General features: G+C 30.7%; 1 protein-coding gene across 4 annotated transcripts in view; it reads left to right on the top strand.

The window, feature by feature from the left end:
* Window positions 1-21,884, top strand: part of LOC118204935 (DNA-dependent protein kinase catalytic subunit-like) — a 601,004-nt gene that overhangs the window by 111,829 nt on the left and 467,291 nt on the right. For 3 of the 4 annotated variants that reach the window (XM_085815460.1, XM_085815459.1, XM_085815458.1), the window contains exons 18-21: window positions 2,372-2,455; window positions 8,872-8,947; window positions 11,423-11,644; window positions 13,441-13,600. In XM_085815460.1, the coding sequence (XP_085671586.1) occupies window positions 2,372-2,455; window positions 8,872-8,947; window positions 11,423-11,644; window positions 13,441-13,600 (542 nt within the window). Of the gene's footprint in view, window positions 1-2,371; window positions 2,456-8,871; window positions 8,948-11,422; window positions 11,645-13,440; window positions 13,601-21,884 lie in introns of those variants that run through there. The other variant, XM_085815461.1, reaches the window with a different exon arrangement.

Genomic DNA, 21,884 nt, shown 5'->3' on the forward strand with positions numbered 1-21,884 from the left:
TTTCTTAACTCTTTTTAGAGCTGAGAAGCATCTCTCAGCTACAGCAGTGGTCATTGGTGTAGTATCAATAATTAGCAACAGTTTGTAGGTCCCGGAAAACATACTCTGTAAGTTGTTTTTTGTAATAGATTGTAGAAGACTAATGGCAGCAATCATATTTCTGAAATTTGATCTTCTTATAACAATAAAAAGATAATAAAAAATGGAAAAACGAATTTACTCACTGAATATAGCAAATGAAGAAAGAATTCAGGTGAGATAACTTGAAACATTGTAAGTTCCCACACACTGAGGATGTGCAAATGAAATGCTATCAGCAGTGCCTTTTCCCTACCACTGATCTGTTCACTTCTGTCCCCATAAAAGGGTTTTCAATGCATTTCTTTGGTTGCACATACGATTGAGAAAAAACCAAGTGCTCTAAGCTGTAGTAACCTACGATATAATGCATTAGCTACATAAGTATATTTAAAGGAGGGGAAACTCGCCTTGGATATTGACAAAAATCAGAAAGTGTATTAATATTATTTTTTTAAATTTATTTCTTTGTTTATCTTTGGGGGGTGCAAGTGCTCATGTGCACAAATAGAGGAGCTGCCACTGATATTGATTGCTAGCTATATTGCACAAAACTAAATAGTTAGTCAGCAAAGTGTTTTAGTTCCTATCCTTAGAAATGGGTCATCTAGTTTATTGAGATCTTTGAGAAGAGTTCATTTTTTTAAATTGCTGAAAATTCTAATTATTCGATTGGAGGACTTCTATTTGATAAAACATTTTGTGTATAAAAATTTATGTGTAAATATGGCTTGATTTCACCTCTTGGGCTTAAGTTTCTGAGATTTCCAGTGTAAAATGAAGTGGCATAAATTTAAACTAGAATGTAACTGTGGTGAAGATAGGTTTTTATTTGAATAAAAGGTTGGTTTTTGGTTAGGTTTTTATTTTGATAAAAGGCTGGCTTTTGCCTAAAGAAAAATGGTAAAAAGTTCATTGTTTTAAAAATCATAAATGATGGAATTTCGTATTTTTTGTCATGGTTGGTTGTTACACGTGCTGGTGCTGAACTGAGACATGACTCACATCTGAGTTTCATCTTTACTGTTTATTAAATAGCTTCTTCTTCTTCTTCTTTTTTTTTTTTTTTAAATTGGTGGTTTAATTTTTTTTTTTTGTATTTTTCTTGTCCAAATTTGCATTATATAGCATATTTTAATGGTGATATCTGAATATATTAATTTAAAAAAATGTGAAAATGCGCTGTAAACTTATGAATACCTAGGGGGCTGAGGTGAACAGAAAGATTTGGATAAATCCGCACCCCGTGAAACCTACTAGTTTTCTTGAAAGTTTTGCATGAAACTGGATTGTTAGCCATCAAAATGGATTATTGAGGTAAAATGATTTATAAAGCTAAATTCCTGTAATTATCTCTAACGTGATATGCATGTTTACTAAGGTAACTCAAATTCCTAATTTATATGATTTTGAACCAATTAATTTTAATTGGTGGAAGTAAATGCAACTTTTTATGTCAGGAAATAAAATGTTGCACATGAAAAAGCTCTCCTAGAATTGAGTTCTTTCAGAAATAATCAAATCTCAGAAAAGAGAAAATATTTTTTTAAGGGAGTGCTAAGTAATGTATCAATAGGATTAAATGTATTAAAAAAGATAATCCAGGAACGCTTTTAAAGAAATTATTTCAGTGTTAAGGCAGCTTATGACTTCAGTTCTTCAGCCCCACATGAGAAACAAAATTCTGAGTAAAAAAAGGGGCCAGAATGATCAAGCAAAGAACTTAATCAATAAAATACTCAAAACATTGAAGACTAGGTGATATATATCTCATTGCAGACTTTGTTAAGATGATATAGATGGTCTGATGATATGTTAAAAAATTATTGAGATTTCAGATATTACTTAGTTTGGTCTGAAAAAAAAATTGTCAAATTTTTATTAGAATGTTTCAGTTTTTCAAAAGAATTGGTAAAAACCAATGCAAAAATCAAGATAAATTAAAATCAATTCATTGAAGCAATGAAGTTAAAAATCTGGTTAATCTGTTTACTTAATTCATTCTTAGTAAGAGAAAAATGGAAAATAATATGCAGTCCTATAAAAATGTCCCGTAAAAAGTAAGAGCAGAGAACTAAAATGTATACAAATAAATATACACCTATGAAATTTTTAATTTTTATAAAAATATATGGTTTTGAAAATTTTAATGTTTATGCAATGAAATTTAATGTTAAATATTTTTACAAGCACATATAATCTTTTTTTTTTAATACAAGCTGTATTTTATTTGATAAAGAAGTTAATTTAGTTTACATTTGTTTATAACATATATTATCCATGTATTTTAAAGGGATTTACTGAATGAAACTTGTACTGAACTGTTTACTAAGTGGGTTTACGCATTTGGCAGTGAAATGATTTTCTGTGTTTCAAAGTAAGTGTACAACAGGTGATACCGATCTATCAGTTGATATCGATTGATTATATATACTTGTAATATTGTATGCATTATATGTATGGGATTAGTTTTTCACTTTTTAACAACTCTACAGTAATATCAGTTTTGAAAAATATTTTTTTTGGTTATCAGTTTTTTTCCCAAACTATTATCATTTAATCATTTTCTCCTACATGAAATATATACGTTCTTGTTCTCATTTAATGCAACGTGATTTGAGAATTTTGACACTTTTCTTTACTGTGTGTTTGTATACATATATGATATTTTAGTAATATTTTTGGATGGAATGAAGAGGAACCAGCAATTATGGCTGGAGTGATGGTGATTGCAGATAGTTTGACTCTGTTGCATAATAGATGACTGGAAGTGTCGAAACATACTGGTGGCATCTTAACTAGAAGTAATTTTAGAAAACCCCAAATACTTGGATAATCACAAAAAAAAAAAAAAAAAAAAAAAAAAAGTATTTTCATGAACAGTCTTATTGTCCACATCATTTTTGTGTATGTGATGCAACCCAACAGTTTTTGCAATAATATTTTTAAATAATCGAGAATTCAGTTATGTGAAGAGATGCCATTTAGTATGCAAGTCTAGATGGTAAAAAAGGATGCATAGTTAGTTGCACTAATATTTATAAGCTTGGCTCCATTGTTTTAATCCTGAATGATGAATGAGCTTGAGCTTTCACAATGCAGAATACTGCAGGCATCAGTGCAGATGGTGAAGGGGGTTGTCTTTAGATGGAAATTTCGAATTTAAAGGTCTATATGTGAATTAAGTTAGTGATCGACTATCTTTCATATTTTATACACACACACATTCACTTAATTGTTAATTTTCTATTTATGATTATCTCTTAGGAAAGGAATCATAAAAATGTTATAAATTGAAATTAGAAAATGCTAACCTTTTGAGGTCTGGGATTTGACGTTTGTAAAATCTTTAAAAACACAGGGTTTTTATTACCTTATCCTTTTCCCCTTTCAAAAAGTCCCTTGCTGTTTGCAACAATGGCATTTTTAGGGAGTTTAATTCATCCTGAAACAGGTGCATTTCGAATTATTTAAAAATTTTTTCTGTGGAAGGAATGGTTAAAAAAAAATAGTTAATGTTACATAAATGATTAAAAACTTAAACTGTATGAAAATGTTAAAATTTTATTTTCTGTTTGAGATAAATGTTAAAAAATTTTTAAAATAAATAAATGCTATAAATGTAAACAAATTTTAAAAATTTATCTGATTAAATTGCATTGATTTTTTGCAATTAAATAGCATTGTGATGATGCATTCTGTTTTAAATTTTCAGTTGTTATGATAATTTATTTCCTGTGAGTTTTGAATACTGTGTCACAAGCTTAGTCTGGTAATAATGACATACATTGTACTCTTTTGACACAGCTGTTATGTCATTGTATGTTAAACATAAAATTTCATCATTTAATTCTAGGACAAAATAGTTGGTGCTCATTCTGCTTTAAAAGCATAGCATTCAAGGTCTAGTTTTTTCTTCTTATTTGATTTTGAGAGTGACATGGTAACTGTAGGTAATGATTGGTAATGAATAAAATAAAATAAAAAGAATAAAATATTGCACAGTACTTTAACAGACTATACTATATGCACTTATATGACAAAACTGTCAACATGCTTGCGTTGCATGCTTTTAAAAATAATGACATATGAGAGAATATAACAGTAGTGTCACTCATGGCCATTATTCACATTTCAACTTAATTATCGGCCATTGAATAATTTGATTTAATTTTTTTATAATTTTGATTTAATAATAATAATAATAATAATAATAATAATAATAACACATAATAATAATAATAATAATAACACATAATTTTGATTTATTTTTCATATAAAAAGCATTATCATCTCATGGGTCGATCTTAAACGGCAGGCTGGCCTTATCCTGTGGGCTGTAATTTGCCAAACCCTGCATCAGACCAACAATTTACTGACAATGTACTAATGGTCTAACCAGGAATAAATCAGGATTAGACTAGGAGTAAAACTTCAGTGCACTGAAGTAGATATATTTATTTGTAAGTGAGTTTCAGTTCTGCATAAAATTCACCTTGTATATACAGTCAAAAGTCTTTAATACGGACGTCCATAATCTGGAATGATCTATAATCCGGACCTCAAAGCTACAAACTTTCTGCGCATGCGTCAACACATACTGCATTAATGCATGTTTAATGTATAACGGACGGTATAAGCTAAGCTAAAATTATCTAATTATCTATTTCAGTTAATGTTTCAGATTGCATTGTTCCTTAATCTTCTAATTGGATCCGGCTTATTATTTTTTGAAGACTGTTAGAGCAATTTTATAAAAGTAAGCTTGAACTTTCGATTATAACAAAAAGAATTTCCGATTTTGGAGCTACCAAAAGATATACAAAGTGAAAGCACGTTTCGACGTCCATCAAACAAAAAGTGAAATTGCTGCAAAAAATGGATAAAGGCATATCCTTCGATTCTCTAATCATTCCGAAATGTGTTTATCAATTTCACGCTGCTCTGCAAGGGGGGGGGGGTACCACGCAGTGCGCAATGAACTGAAAGTTGATCTGTCAGCACTATTCTTATCTTCAGGGCAGATGTTTTTATTTTATTCGGATTATAATTCCTTACTAAATATAGTATTTCATCTCGATGTACTCCCTCTTTGATATGATTTAACTCAAATTCCTCGTCATTATAAATATCAAGAATACACATCAAATAGTTTTCTGGTTGCAATCTTCTAATTTCGACTATGCGTAATGTAGGCTTTACGCATGCACATGTTGAAAGAAATGTTTAATAAAGTAAACAGATAAATATAAAGCTTTTTTTGTGAATTTTGATACTCTTTAGGTCATAATTGCTCTTTATTTCATAAATTACAGTTTCATATTTTTAATTTTATAATTTCTGCATGCCATCTTACCAGATTTAAACTGATGATCTATAATCCGGAAAAATCAATAATCCGTGATCGCCGAAGTCCCGACGAGTCCGGATTAAAGACTTTTGACCAAGATTCGTACGGTCCTTAAAAGTTCTTAAATTTTTTGAAATCAATTTTTGGTCCTTAAAAGCCCTTAATTTTGGCCAAAATCAGTAGAAGGACCTTAATTTTAATCATCTGAAATTTCTCTCTGTTTTTACAACTCCCATTCTGAGTGTGAATTAGCATTTTGGAGGAATATTTTTGGCAATTCACTGACGTATATGGTTTTCTTTTGAATGGGTTCATGGGTTATAATTTGCTTCTGTTTCTAACATAAATGATGGGATACTCTAGTTTCTAAGCAAGAAGTGAAACATAAGCATTTCAAAATTCATTTTTTCTAATAAAGAGCTCTTAAACAACTTTTCACTTTTGGGGTTGTGAATTCTTCTATTGAATGGTTTTAAATTTGACAACTTGTCAACATTTTGGCGGTTTTAAGGTAAGTTTCTATAGAAAATTTTTAATTCCGAGATCTGAGAATTTTTCACCGATTTTTTTAAAACATCACAACATTGATAAATTTCATTAAAATAATGGTAATATATTAGAATTATATTTAAAAAACAAAATTAAAATAAAACATTTTTATTTTTCCCTGTCGTATTATAAAGTTTCATTTTGGCAACTTATTATACAATATTTTAAATCTGAAAAATAAACAAGGTATATAGCTATAAAGCATAATTTACGAAACAGCTCTTAGTAAAAGCAAAATTAGCTATGTAATTAATTAAAATGTTTTCTTTTTAATTTTTTCATAGTAAGCGTTTTTCCCATGTAATTGTCTCAGATTATTCAAAATTCTGAGAATATGCAACAGTTTTCTCTATAAAATTAATTTTACACTTTTTTCCCTCCCCCCCTTTTTTTTCAAAATATTTCTGGCTTTTTGCTGTTACAGAATTGGTTGGGATAATTTTTCCTTAGTATTTTTGACATTGCAGCATGGAAAGTTTAGAAGGATTTGAAGGCAAGATTTATAAACTCACGATTCTAGAAAGTTCGAGAAATATGTGACAAAATGAAAAATGTCTCCATGGTATCAACATATCAACACGTAATGGATGCATTTTACAGAAAGTTTGCGATGAATTTCTTACTTTTTGGAGAACCTCTGCAAGAACAATGGAAACAGAATATTTGAATGTTTTACTCCTGATACTAGAATCTTTTTTTCTTAACATATTTATCTTCCCTTTACTTTTCACTAGACAAAAGCATGGAAAATATCAAAAATGCTTCTAATCTTATCACTTGGACAGGCATTATAGAAAGAGATTTTTTTATTAATAAGAAACTGAAAACTTACAATTTAAAAGATTCATCTAATGTGTCTAAATGCATCGTACACAGAGCTGGTGCTATGCATTTTCCCACCTGATGCAATCTCTGTGTATCCTAAATTCTGCTGCCTAGTGCTTATCTAAATTCTGCTTCCGTGGCCTGCTCTAAATTCTAAAAGTTTTGCCGTTTCTAGATTTTGTTGTTCTGTGTGTCACTAAATTCTAAAAATTCTGCCGCACCTGCTCTGTAACCGGCCTTTACCATATATATTTCATATTACTAAAAAATTAAATTAGCCGCTTTTTGTACATTCCAAATGCATTTAGTGTCTTTTAGAATAACAGAAATCTTTAATTAAATCCAAAATTCTAAAATTAAAAGGAAACACGTTGAAGAAAGAAACCGAATACATAAAGAAGATCATTCTTCAAAGATATGTGCAGTTATTATTATGTAAATTACCCAATTGTTTATCATTTCAGCCTTTACTATAATTTCCTACTTCCATTTCCTCATATGATAGAGTTACTGAGCCAGATTAAATTAAAATTAAATTGTATTATCTTTGACCACTAGTCCACATGTTTAGTTTGAATTTGACTGTTCTTGTTTAATTACGTCACCATGAGCTGTAATTGACTTTTTTAGCATCAGAACATGCCTTTATGTTCTAAGATCTATCTTTGTCTGATATTCTAGTTACTTTCAGATACAGTGATAATTTGCTTCACATCTGTCGGGGGGGGGACTATTTAACTTTTACCAGATCAAGTAAACCTCATAGGTACATTGTGAAGAGGTTGACAAGTTAGGAGATAAAGCACACAGAAACTAGCAAGAACATTGTTTTGCATATTGAGACAAATTTCTAATTAGTGTTAGAAATGATCGATAATTAAAGAGAAGAAAATCGATATAAACTAGCCAAAATGTTTGGGAAGGCTTATAGAGACATTAGGTATTTTTGAAAGCAGGAAAGATAAAAAATTAACAACGCCTTCGCCGGGAATCGAACTGCGGACCTCTGGAATACTGCTACCAGTGTGCAAACCACTACTCCACGAAGGGTCGCCAAGAAGGTGGGAGAAATACCTTTTATACTCCCTCTTTTAAATGGCAACAGGGAATCCAATCGCCAAATCCTTTGTGTGGAGAATCCATCACCGATCAAATAACCATCAACACCATCAAGTAAAACTTATTCTTTGCAACTACTGAGACTTGTATATAAAACAACTTATCACCTCTGGCGCTTTAATGGCTTATTGGAACCTTAAAGTATATTAACTGGGTTACAACCCCTGAAACTCTGCACAAAGCTATGACATTAACTGCATTAAGTAGAGCTTGACTAACTTCAACACTTGCCAACTGTACCTACATCAGACCTTTCAGGTTTGTTCCAGTCAGCAAGTCTCTCTATAGACAAGCAGCAGAGGGACAACATTCAGTCTTTTGTTATGAATCATGCTGATTATGATCTCACTTCTCATTTTAACCTATGCCGTTTGACATAAAATCTCCCTACTATTTGCTAAACCTCTATACTGACCAATTATGTGACAAAATTAGACATAAATAAATAAATAAATAAATAAAAAAGCGTAAAGCTAACTATTAGTAAAACATATATCTTCTTTTAAATATGTCCAACTATTATAAGTGTAAAATATTTAATGCTACGTGATGAACTGCATGAAATGTATTTTATTCTCAAACTTATTAATAATTATGTTAGTTAATTCATGTTTAGTAATAATGCATACTACTTAGGGATCTATTTTATTTTTAGGATGGTATTACAAAAGTGAAATTCAGGCATAGAATAATATTTTTAATTGAATTTATTCAGTTTCCATTTGCTCATAGGTCCTTAATTTTTTTCATTAATGGTCCTTAAAAGTACTTAATTTCCGTGTGCAGAAATGTGTACGAACCCTGTTGATTGTATTATTAAAAATCTTTGAAATCTCATTAATAATGGAGAGAAGTTGATAGAAAATATTATATTGTTTAACATTTTATATAAAAAATAATAAACAATGTTACTTTCTATTCTCAATTTTTCCTTTCTTTTTTTTTTTAAGGTATCCATATCATAGTGGATTTTATAAACTCATAGCTTTAACATTATCTATATGTTCTGAAATTGGTTATTTTAAGGTATGTTGTCATTTTACTTTATTTTGTGTAATTATGGATTTGTTATTATTTTTACTGAGTTAAGAAGTAAATTATAGGGATCCTATTTTTTCTTAGTGTCATGCTTCTTGTTGATATTGTAGCATTAAATGAATAAATTGATACTTCATTTAGTACTGAGATTTCTAGTGATACAAATATAATGTCCTTGATTATTTCATTTAATTTGCTAGCTAAAGTATAAGATTATTTCATTTAATTTGCTAGCTAAAGTATAATTTAAGTTAAAGTAACATGCTAAACAATGATTAATTTAGAAGGCAAACAACAAAAATCGGCATTATATTTGTGAATTTTCCAGGACTAGTTTTGATGGGGTAGTAAAACTATTGAAACTAGTCCTGGAACATTTGCTAATATAATGCCAATTTTTGTTGTTTGACTTCTAAATTAATAGTTAAAATATATCAAACAAAAATATTTATTTAGTGTCTGATAGGTTCATGCATAAATGTTATTTTTGGATACAGTAAGACCCCGCTGAACGCGGGGGATATGTTCCATCAAAGTAGAGCGTAATGCGAAACAGCGCTAAACGAGGCTATCTTTACATGTAAATATTGGCATTAGGGGAAGATGACTAGGAAATTGGTTAGGTATAAAATTTAAAAAGTATGTTTTTTTAATAAAAATAAAATCAAACATTTATTTCTTAAAGCCCAAATTAATACCACATTATTATTTCTTGCAAAAATAAAAACAAAATATAAATAACAAAACGAATATTCTTAAAAAAAACAAATACAATTCTAAGTCAGTCATATTTAGTTAGCCTTCCGCGTTTTTAGTGTTCTGCCTTTTTGTGACAAAAGCATCTAATGTTGTTTGCCTTTTTCTTTTGCGTTGTTCTCTTAAAAGTTCTTCATAAACGGATAGAGCATCTCTAACACCACGCCTTACTTTTGAGCTCCTGTCAAAATTCGGATCATTTTCAATGAATTGATCCATTATTTCAGTTATGGTAGACAAACTCCTTTTTACAAACGCCATCGAAAGTTCTTTTTGCTCTTCTTCTGAATCACTGCTGTCAACATTTTTGTTTTCTTCTTGTTCAGTTAATTCCTTGAGCTCATCATTAGAAAGACTAGCCGCTGCTTCTTGAATTATTTCTTCGACATCTTCCACATTTACCCCTTCAAAATATGTCTGTACAATACCGCACCAAACAAGAAATACAAGTACACTCTTTCGGATATGTATTTGAAACCTATCGCTGCATAATATTTCGGGGAATCCCCGTATGCTGCGAGCGATTTCGTGGAATCCCCGGGTTGAAATAAAAGAGCGCTAAACCGAAACAGCGCTAAACGAAACAGTGTTAAGCGGGGTCTTACTGCAATTAAAATAGCAGGAATCAGTTTCAGCAGCTTTTCATGTCGTATTTGAATTTCTTTCTCTTAATGAAATATTATGGCTTGTAGAAAAGTAATGGATTTAGAATAGTAAATTCACAAAATGTTTTAAAAGTGAGTACATAGAATGTAATTTTAAGGAAGGGAATTATGATTTTTAAATAGAAACATTTTAATAAATTTTATTTCTCAAAATATGGTTAGATTAAAATTTAGTTTGGAAAAATGTTAATGTATGACAATATCTGAAATTTGCCGCTCATATACAAAAATTATATTTTATGCATATGTTATATGTTTTAATTTTTTAATCACAATAAACTGATATATTTAAGCATTGGTAAACAATATATATTATGAACCTAGTCTGAAACTTCATGTCACAAAGTTAAAATGTATGTCAAACTCATAGTCAAAAATGTACTTTGAAATTTTTAAAAGGAATAATATCAGAGTAAAAATTAAAAAAAAAAAAAAAAAAAAAAAAAAAAAAAAAAAAAAAAACTGACTTTATGATGAGCTTTAAAATTTGGATGATAAATATAAATTAAATGAACTACTTTCTTGTGATTATGTTGTCAAATTGGGGGGAATCCACTAAATTCTATATCTGAATTTAAGATTAGGATATATGTTCAAAAGTATTGAAAGTTATTCTCTATTACTGTATTTATGATATTAAATTATTATTGGGAAAATAATATGTTCTACTGAAGTAAAGCACATTAACTAAAGGAATAATCTAAAGCATATTAAATAAAGGATTTTGTGTCTTTTGTTCGGTGTTGAAAAGTATTGAATCTATTATACTAAATGCGATTTCAACTTCATTGAAATTTGCCTAAAATTTTATTTTAAACTACATGAAATCAGGCTTAGATTATGAGTTATGAAAGAAATTCTTTCTTCATACTTTCATAATAAAGAAATTCTTTAGTTCTTTTTATAAAGCTCCGTGATTTTGTTTTCATTGTGATGTAATTTTGTGTTATAATATCATAGTTTCTTTCGTATTGTGAAATGCAAAGAGAATTGAGGAAAATCACTTTTGTATCTTAAGTTTTCTTTATTTATTTCGTTTTAGAATATTTCTTGTGAGCTAGAGGTAACCTCATTTGAAAGAGATGGTGCAGATAAATCTAGCTCTTGTAGGAGTTTCCAGTTATTTTCCAAGTTTGTTAAGGAAGTTCTAATTCATCAGCAGCAGTTCAAAGATGATTTATTGGCATCATGTCTGGAAGTTTTACTTGTTTTGCCGATAGAGATTGTTGTTCAGGAAATAAATTCTTTAGTTCCAGCCTTAGAGGTAGTTTTGGTTTATTCAAAGAATTTAAATATTCATTTTTTAAAAATATATTATAATTAAGATGTGCATTATATTTCTGATCTGAAATGTTTCTGCTTCTTTTCTTGAAAGTAATTTTAAGAAATAAAAAAAATAAAGCACTATCTGACTGGGAAAGAGGGAGTTTGCTTATTTTCTGGTAAACTGTTGATAAATCATATTAAAATACTCGTAAATCGAGTTATTATTTAAATAAATTATACTTTTTATGCTAATATGTATCTGTGTAAAGTCATTCTATAATCCAAAAGCTTGGGAACATTAGCATACTTTAAGAGTTATTTCTTGCAAAATTTGATTTTAATATGCAAGTGTTTTTATAACTCTGAAATGAGGTGCACATAAATCTTTAAATATTCTTTTTGATACTACTTGATTTTTATGGCTTCATGATAAACCGCTTGAAATCACAATAGTGTTTTTTCAGTTTAAACTTTTATGTAAAAAAATAGTACTTTCACTTATGACATGTATTTGCTGAATTTGATGAACACCTATGATAATATCATAGCAGTCTTGTTTCAGTTTAAACATTGTAAAAATTTTTTTGACATTTTTTAATTTACCAGGGAATGAGGAAGATTCCATATTGTTTTTCCAGGAGAAAGATGTATTACATTGCAATCAAATATGTGTAAATGGCCATAAAATGAAATTGTTTGTAAATGCATGTATGTGGAGATGCAATGCGAAAAGTTGCTAACAAGAAAAGAGCATTTGATGCAGCAACTGGTTTACGGTTTCATTGTACTATTTTTTAATAGTGATACGTTTCATTTACTGTTGAACAGAGGATCTAACATCACTTAAGTTGTGCAATAAATGGCGCAACATATGTCAAAATACCATAATCGATGAGAATAATTTTGTGGGAGAAGTTTGCTTACTAGATTTACTTTGATAACCTAAAGGATGAATAGATGGGACTGGAAAAATAGTTGAAATTCATGAGAGTTTATTCATACAGTAAAAAAACAACTGTGGCAGGGTACTTCCACAACAATGGGTAGTTGGCGGATTATACCTTGAAAATGGCAAATACTCTCTTGTTTTCAGGTTTCATCAGGAAGCCAGCAGTTTGATATCAACAATTGTAGACCATGTAGTGAAAAGAATCTACAATACAATATATTCAGATTGTTGGCAACTCTATAAAACATACAAGCTTGAAAAGGCTGGTTACAGCCATTTAACAGTGAATCACAAATTTAATTTTGTTGATCGATCAAGTGGTGCTCATATCCAAAGTGTGGAAAAATTGTGAGGCTCTGTTAAAAGGTGAAACAAAAAGAAGATTTTGATAATATGGCCATGAAAATCAAGTAGTGCTTTCTTAATGAGCATTCAAAATAATATTACATGGAAAATTTAGAACTGATTTAAGGGTTGAAACTGATGGCAGTTTGTTTTTCAGTTATATTGTTAGTTCTAAGTTTTCATTGCACCTCAATGAAAAAAATAATCTATAACTATTTGTAGTTTATTTTTTATCATTATTTCACTTAACACTGCATGACAGCTTCATAGTATAATTACTTCCCCAACTGAGTTGGTTTAGTTATACATCCTTCATTACTAATTCAAGTCATGCCTGAGTTTAGGTTTTCATACCAATGCCTTATATATTGCCTCACATTAGATTAATACAAGCAATGCTTCTGTTGAATATTCATAAGAAAAATTGTTAAAAATTAGTTCAGGTTTTTAGACTATTTCACTTTTTTGCTGATTCCTGTACTTTTTAAATGTTTTACTAGAATGCACTAAAACTTGGATTGAGTTATTTGCCTTTAGCTAAGAGTGCTATATGTGCTTTGGAAAAGTGGTCTTTGCATGTGCCTTTGGATACTATGAAACCTCATTTCCCTCGATTATTACCTCATTTGAATTCTTACATCTCAGCATCTAGAGTAAATGGTATGTAATTACTTTACAGCTGAATGAGAACATTAAATGGTTTTTATGTATATTACAGTCAAAAGTCTTTAATCCGGACTCGTCGGGACTTCCGCGATTCTGGATTATCAATTTTTCTGGATTATAGATCATCAGTTTAAATCTGGTAAGATGGCATGCAGAAATTATAAAATTAAAAATATGAAACCGTAATTTATAAAATAATGAGCAATTATGATCTAAAGGGTATCAAAATTTACAAAAAAAGAAGCTTAATATTTATTTATTTACTTTATTAAACATTTCTTTCAACGTGCGCATGCGTAAAGCATACCTTACGCATAGCCGAAATTAGAAAATTACAACCAGAAAACTATTTGATTTGTATTCGTGATATTTATAATGACGAGGAATTTGATTTAAATCATATCAAAGACGGAGTACATCGAGATTAAATACTACATTTAGTAAGGAATTATAAGCCAAATAAAATAAAAACATCTGCACTGAAGATAATGATAGTGCTGACAGATCAACTTCCAGTTCATTGCGCGCCGCGATGTCCCCCCCCTCCCCGCGCGCAGATCAGCGTGAAATTGATCAACAGATTTCGGAACAGTTAGCTAAACAAAGGATATGCCTTTATCCATTTTTTGTAGCAGTTCGTTTTTTGTTTGATGGACATCGAAACATACTTTCGTTTTCTAGATCCTTTGGGAGCTCCAGCATCGGAAATTCTATTTGACATAATCGAAAGTTCAAGCTTACTTTTATAAAATTGCTCTTACAGTCTGCAAAAAATAATAAGCCGGATCCAATTCGAAGATTAAGGAACAACGCAATCATCAACATTAACTGAAATAGATAATTAGATAATTTTAGCTTATACCATCCATTATACATTAAATGCGCACGTGAAAACGTATTCTGCGCAGTCGTAAATGTCTTGCGCGCATGCGTAAAACACCTATGCGCATGCGTCAATGCGGTACATGCACAGAAAGATTTTAGCTTTGAGGTCCGGATTATGGGTGTCCGAATTAACGACTTTTGAATGTATTTTAAAATTTGTTCTTAAGTAAAGTTCTTAAGTGTTTTGCTTTCCTTAATATTATTATGAATTTGAGTTTGTTATATAATCTTTGCATTTTTTTAAGATTTTAGTACTATTAATTAATCTTATATTAAGTAAGTTTTACTGGGATTTGAAATTTTAATATCCTTATAATAGAAATTAACCATTTCTTTTAATCAGTATTTGCTTGTTAAACTAATTTTCTTTTGTTTGAACCTAAATCATGAGAAAATTTCTTCCAGATTTTAGAAATTTTATTCACACATGACTTCATTTTGTGTAAATAATTAATTCATTTTGTGTAAATAATGTGCTGATGCCTAACAGAAAGGATCAGTGATAAGATTTTGCAGCTGTACATTAGAAAACAGTAATCATGCCATTGAATGTAAAGTAATAATATCCATTTAGTAAGTCAATTGAAGAAATAGTGGACGAATTAACCATGTTAGGATTCAAAGTGCAACATATTGCACATATGCATAGCATCAAAACTGGGGTCTCCATGCCCTTATTCCAAGTTCAGGTGAAGAACACTCCAGGGTCATTGCTAAATTTATGTCACTTTATTTATGGGAATTTTATGTCACTGTTATTAAATTTATGGGATTTTTATGTCACTGTTAAAAAGTATAATGTAAATGGAAGTGTTGTGCAATGTCACAACTGCCAGCACTTCCATCATTCATCGGATACCTGCAATTTAAAGCTCAGATGCATGAAATGTGCTGGGCCCCACAAAACTGCAGATTGCTCTGTAAAAAGATTAGAAACTGCACACTGCTGCAACTGTAATCAAACAGGTCACAGTGCGAATTTTCGCGGGTGTCAAAAATTTCATATACCCAATGTGTATAATAAGCCTTCAGAAAATGTTCAATCAAATAGCAGTGTTAATCCTAGTTTTAATAACAATTCTGTAAAGAAAACTACTCAGGTAGTCAAAGGCAAATCTTACTCTGATGTTATAAAACACTTACATGCTAGTAATTCTATGTCCAGCCATGCCATAAATAAAAATGATGTCTCTAATATTAATAAACCAGAGGACTCTGGTTTCAGTGTATTCTTAGAAATGGTATTAAATCAAGAAGAATGCATTTGATGTCTGCAAATAGCACTTGGAAATGAAGATCTATCTCTTGCTACTGTATTCAGATGGTTTAGAGAATTTCAGAGAGATCACAACTCTCTTCCTTGGAATGTCTGCCATATGGAATTGTTAATGATAATTGCTGCACTTACCAAATGGTACAGAAGGAACTTAACATTGAATCTGTTGCCATACATAAAAAAATTATTCTCGAAGAATTGTATGTATATGAAAAAAACCAGTTTGCTGTTGGGTTCCGCATAATTTAAATGAGCACCAAAAAGAGGAGCACCTTAAAACCAGACTTAAAGATGGTGGCCACTATATGCTTTCTAAAATTGTAACTAGTCATGAAATGTACTGTGCAAAAAAAAAAAGAGAGAGAGGGGGACAGTTCTATTTCTCTTGTTCTACTGGGCCGATTGATGAAATTCAAATTACGTTTATCATGTCTTGAAAGTGCGACTTTGGATATATATTACATTTATATATAGCATTGTTTTAACATGGGTATTTTGACACAAAATACGATTTTTTAAAAATAACATACGAATTTTTTAAGTTTTGTAAAATTTGGTGCGAAATTTACAGAGAAATTCAAAAATTAATCTTGGTGATTTTTTTCAGTTTGTGCCAAGAATAATTCACTTAACGGACTTCTTAATATATGGCAACCTATTTTCCTTTCCCATCCCTTATGAAGAAGCGGAAAAAAAAAAATCACATCGTTCCCTACCTTTTTAACATTGTACATGAGTGGAAAAAAAATCACATTGTTTCCACTTTCAAATAATTTAAAATCAAATAATTTAATGAAGTGCCTAAACCAAATTTGATGTAATTATCGCTTTCAACAAATATGCCAAATTTCAAAACGTAAATTCACGTATATCTTCAGAAATTTTGAATAAAAAACTGTAATTTTTGCAGAACTTGTAATTTGAATTATAGAATTGAAATATGGAAAAGAAAAATTGCATGCATGGTATTTCAGAAAAAGTCCGATTTTATGTTAAAATATATATATTAGAACAATGCTCTATGTAAATCTAATACATATATATAAGCTTTCGAGACATGAAAAACGCAAGTTGAATTTCGTCAATCGGCCCAGTAGAATGGGAGATATAGAACTGTCCCCCCTTTTTTCTTTTTTTTTCCCCTTTCTTTTTCTTTTTTTTTCTGCACAGTGTACATACTGTTTTTTGATGTTCCAACATGTCAAGAAAGTAAGGTGTGGGTTTTTCAAAATGACCCCATGCCAACAATAATGAAAAGACAATATGCCAAGAAAAAAGTAATGCGTGCCATTTTCTTCAAAAGTACAGGATTGGTCAAAGCCAACAAGCTAGGACAGAAGACAATCACAGCTAACTGGTACACCACTAAATGTCTTCTAAAAATTCTTCAAGAAATGAATGTTAGAGCACTCATGCTTCCCCATGAAGATGCATCTTTTTATTCAGCAAGATTGACAGTTAAGTTTCTTGAATAAAAACACATCAGAGTGTTAAAACATCCACCCCATTCACCCAATCCAGCTACATGGGACTTTTGACTGTCTTTTAATCTAATAAAGAACTTAGGCGGACATTGTTTTCATTCCAAAGATTAGGCTATAAATGGATTTATTTCACCAATTCCAAGAAATAAATGTCTTAAAGCACTTAATATTTGGAAAATTGATCTATATAAGTGCATTGATGCTAGAGGAGACAACTTTGAACAACTTCTATAAAATTTTGTAAGTATAGCTTTTAAAAACCTATGTGTAGCTCAAAAATTTCCAAGTGACCTTCATATGCTTATTGCAAACTCTAATTTAATATTTAAAGCATTGAATGAAAAGCCATTGCCTACATCAAAATTTCTTGCTGATTATATTGAATTTTTAATTATTTATTAACAAAGAAAAATATAAATGCAATAGTTCCCATAAAATACCTCCTTAAAAAAAAAAAAGGGGGGGGGGCAGCTTAACTTTCAATTATTTTTTTAAAAGTTTGAGAGAACAAATAGATAGGCAACTATGTGACTTGATGTGATGAAGCATAATTACTTTTTAATGTATTAGAAAAAATTATACTTTTCGCTTCACTAGTGACATAGTTTAAAAATATCTGTGTATGCATGTCGTTAACATGAATACTTTGAATTATTTGAAATTATGTGGATTTTTACAGAGCAATATTTTTCAGGATTTTTTAAAGGGGGTCACAGTCATCTCTGATATTTTACCCCCCCCCCCCAAAAAAAAAAAAAAAAAAAAAAAAAAAAAAAAACAAGTTATTTCAAGCTTATAGTTAAGACTAGTTAAATTATATATAGGAAACAAAATATTTAAATTAGTAATGTAACAAGGCAATATAAATATATGAATAAGATATAGATATAATATAAATAAATCAGAAGTAAGTTTAATTTTTTTTTTTTTTTTTTTTTTTTTACACTTTGGTGGGAGAAATGTGCTTCTTCTGGCTAGTTTTTTTTCCCCCCTGCAATTTTTTTTCCACAGTTCTCCCCTGCTATGGAATAAACTTGGTAGTTCTCATGATTATGTCAGTTTATTATCTGTATCATAATATGCATCTTGTCTAAACCCATCTTTTTTATTTAATTTCTTCTGATATAAGTTTTGTATATAGCTTTCCACTATATAAATAGTACACGGGTCAAAAAGTCTTCAGAATTATGCAGAGACATTTCATTTGAAAATACTTTAATAAATTTTCTTGGATTTTTATTAACTTCAAATTTCTAAATCATTATTAGTGAAATTAATTTTACATTTGAATTGAAGTCTAGAATTTAAAACTGAAGGTAAAAATTAAGATAATTCATATTTTTATGCATTATTCTGAAGACATTTTGAGTAACCTTTCTGATGTACTTTCATTTTCAGTCTCTCCTACATTTACTATGGCTTCTAAATAATTATAAGAATATTTTTTCCTCTATTTCTTTTCCATATATCTTTAATTTTGAAGGTCATTTTGCACTTAGAAGCTCTTAGCTCTCTTTTCATTTATTCTTACTTTTAATTTCAGCTTCCTCTTAGACATTCATTTTTCTTTTGTACATCACCAAATCAAGCAGACAGTAATAAAGTTTGATATACATAATATAGGTCCTTCCTGGCATTCCTAAATTTGATCTGATGCTGGTTAGCTTATTTTGCATTGCTTTTTTCATTAAGGCAATAGCAATTAATACTAGATGCAGTCTTCTTCAACATATTATAAGAAATTAACTAAATTATTTTATGCACAAAAGAGTATTTTATCGAATATTATTTAATAATGGCTGTCAAAATTCGTAGATTTAAATTCAAATATTACTTAGCATTTTTTCACATTTGACATTTTTTATTTATTAGGAGTTTTATTCCAAAATATGAAAGAAGTGAAACGTGATCACTTTCCTGTTATTGATGATTTTATGGAAAGAGACTAATTCTTCTTGAAAGTGATCTTTATGTGAGATCAACAATAATTAATCTTATAGTTCTCATGCTTTCTATTTTTTTGTTATTTTTAATATTTTAGTTTTATTAATTAAATTTGATACATTTTCCATATTTTGCTTTTCACAGTTTTAACAGCATTTACTAAGATGGAACTTTTAAAAATCCCTTATTACATTAGAATTTACTCTTCATTTTCCTAGGAGGTAATCAAAATTAAAATTAATATTTGAAATTTATGTATGTATGAACTTATTAAGTAATCTTATTAAAAGAGGAAAATTATAAATATAAATTTTAATTAGTAATGATAGTTTTGATTATCTCCTGGGAAATGTGTTTAAAATATATAAGTGAGGTTATATATACTGGGTGCCCACTAAAGTCCGGTACCACCTGCTTAACTGCTGAACGACTGTAGCTATATTCATAAAATTGGTATAGTAAAGTGGCTATGCACTACTTTATGAGCTAGCTCACAGTGCCACCGGGTGAAAACAGCGGAGTTAGCCTCCCTATCTCGTAAATGATATGAGATAGGAAGGAAAAGTAAATTACAAAATTGTAGAGAAGTGCCGAATTAGTACGAATAGACACCTTGTGAATATGAATGCAAAAAACAGAATGCTAAAAATGCATATTTGTTTCTTCACAATTTCCAAACATGCCTATATCACAGAACAGTGGTGTCGCTTGTAATTCAAACTCCGCAGGGTGCATCTTTATAGTGATTGCTTTTACAAACAGAATAGACAACATATAGATTGTGCACAGACGTGTCACAAAATGCATCAACTCAATGCAACTTGAGCTTGATGTGTGACTTTGTGCATTATGCATATAGTGTATGAAATGGCACACCTATTCACCAGAGACAGCTATAAAAGAAATATCTCCTCGTGGTTGTATGTTGAAGTACATGGTCATGGAGCGATTTTCAAAAAATGATTATTGTGAGATGGTTCTACTTACGGTGAATTTGAGTGCAAAGCACGATCGGCAGCACAGATGCATCAACAATGTTTTCCTGCAGGCCCACATCCTTCACAGAAAACCATCCTACAGTTTGTGAAACATTTAAGGCTGATAGGCTGATTAGCCGACTTCGATCCAGCAGACCAGCTGAGATATGGGGGAAAGTTCAACCAGAAGACGTCTCATCATACAACCCCACATATCCAAACAACAGCACAAGAGAGATAAATGCAAACTGTGGCCTCTCAAAAAGTTGCTTTTGGAAAGTTCTAAATGAATTAGGTGCTCGTTTATACTGAACAACACCTAATTGGGCATTACTGGGCAGGGATACAGAGAGAAATTTTACATGATGCAACTTTGCCATGAACCAGAGAGATATCCAGCCAACATTCTTGGCAGGTATAGTGTGGATGGATAAGGCATGCTTTTCACAGAATGAAATGTACAATAGGTAGAACACTCATTACTGGGCACTGGGAAAATCCATCATGTTCTGCCGACGTTTGACATCAAATACGGTTTTCAATTAGTGTTTCATGTGGAATTGATAATAACAGGCTAATCAGGTCAATATTTTACCAGAGTATGTTAACAGTCACACAATATTTAGAACTTCTGCAAGACATAGTACCCGATTTTGTTGAGAACCTGTCGTTGCTTCTCCTGAATGGATGGTTCCAACATGACATCACAAGTGAAGCAGTATCTGATGGAGGAATTTGGAGAACGAATAATCTGGTACAGTAGTTTTGAAGAGTGACCTTTACCTTCACCTGACCTGACTCCAATGGACATTATCCTGTGCAGGTACTTGAAACAGCAGGTGTATGTGACCCCTCCCCAAACATTGCAGGACCTTCAACGACATATTACAGATGCTTGTGCTTCACCCGCTTTGCTACAACATACAACATGAGGTTCCAACAAGGGTCCAGATGTGCATTTCGGCTGATAGAAAGAAGTTTAAAACATCGAAAATAAAGAAAAACTGTGATAACTAGTTTTTTTTTCTTTCTAAGATCATTTCGTGACGTCACAGTTTCGGAAATTGCAAACAAGCAAATGCGCTTTTAAAATGTTCTATTCTTAACAGTCATGTCCACAAGGTATCTTTTCATACTAAATCAACGATGCTCTACAACTTTATAATTCACTTTTTCTTCTTGTCTTGTATCATTTTCAAGATATGGATGCTAACTCCACTGTTTTCCATCAAGTGGTGCTGAAAGCTATCTTATCTAGTAGCACATAGCCACTTTACTATACCTGAACACCACTTTTATGACTACAACCACAGCCATTCGGCAGTTAAAATGGGTGTACTGTACTTTAGTGGGCACCCTATATACGAGGGCATTTCAAAAAATAAAGATACAATGTCTTGCATTCCTTAAAAACACATTTATTTAGAAAACATCAGTTGCATCTTATTAACTGGATTATTTATTATTTTTCGACATAATCACCCCCGTTTTCCAAACATTTGTTAAGTCAGTGCACAAGCTTTTGTATCCCACAGTCATAGAAGGTTGCCACCTGTTGGAACCCAGCGCGCACACAATTTTCTGTACCCTAACTTGACAGTCACAACTTCATAAAGAGTTGTCATTGACACTTCTGGTATGATCTGATGCAATTCTTTCAATTTGAGACATCTATTCGCACAAATTGCTTCCTCTGTTCTCTGAAGAAGGGC

The sequence above is a fragment of the Stegodyphus dumicola genome, chromosome 4 (assembly GCF_044657685.1).
Source record: "Stegodyphus dumicola isolate Sdum_Otavi_A_Nest chromosome 4, ASM4465768v1".
Classification (NCBI taxonomy): Eukaryota; Metazoa; Arthropoda; class Arachnida; order Araneae; family Eresidae; genus Stegodyphus; species Stegodyphus dumicola.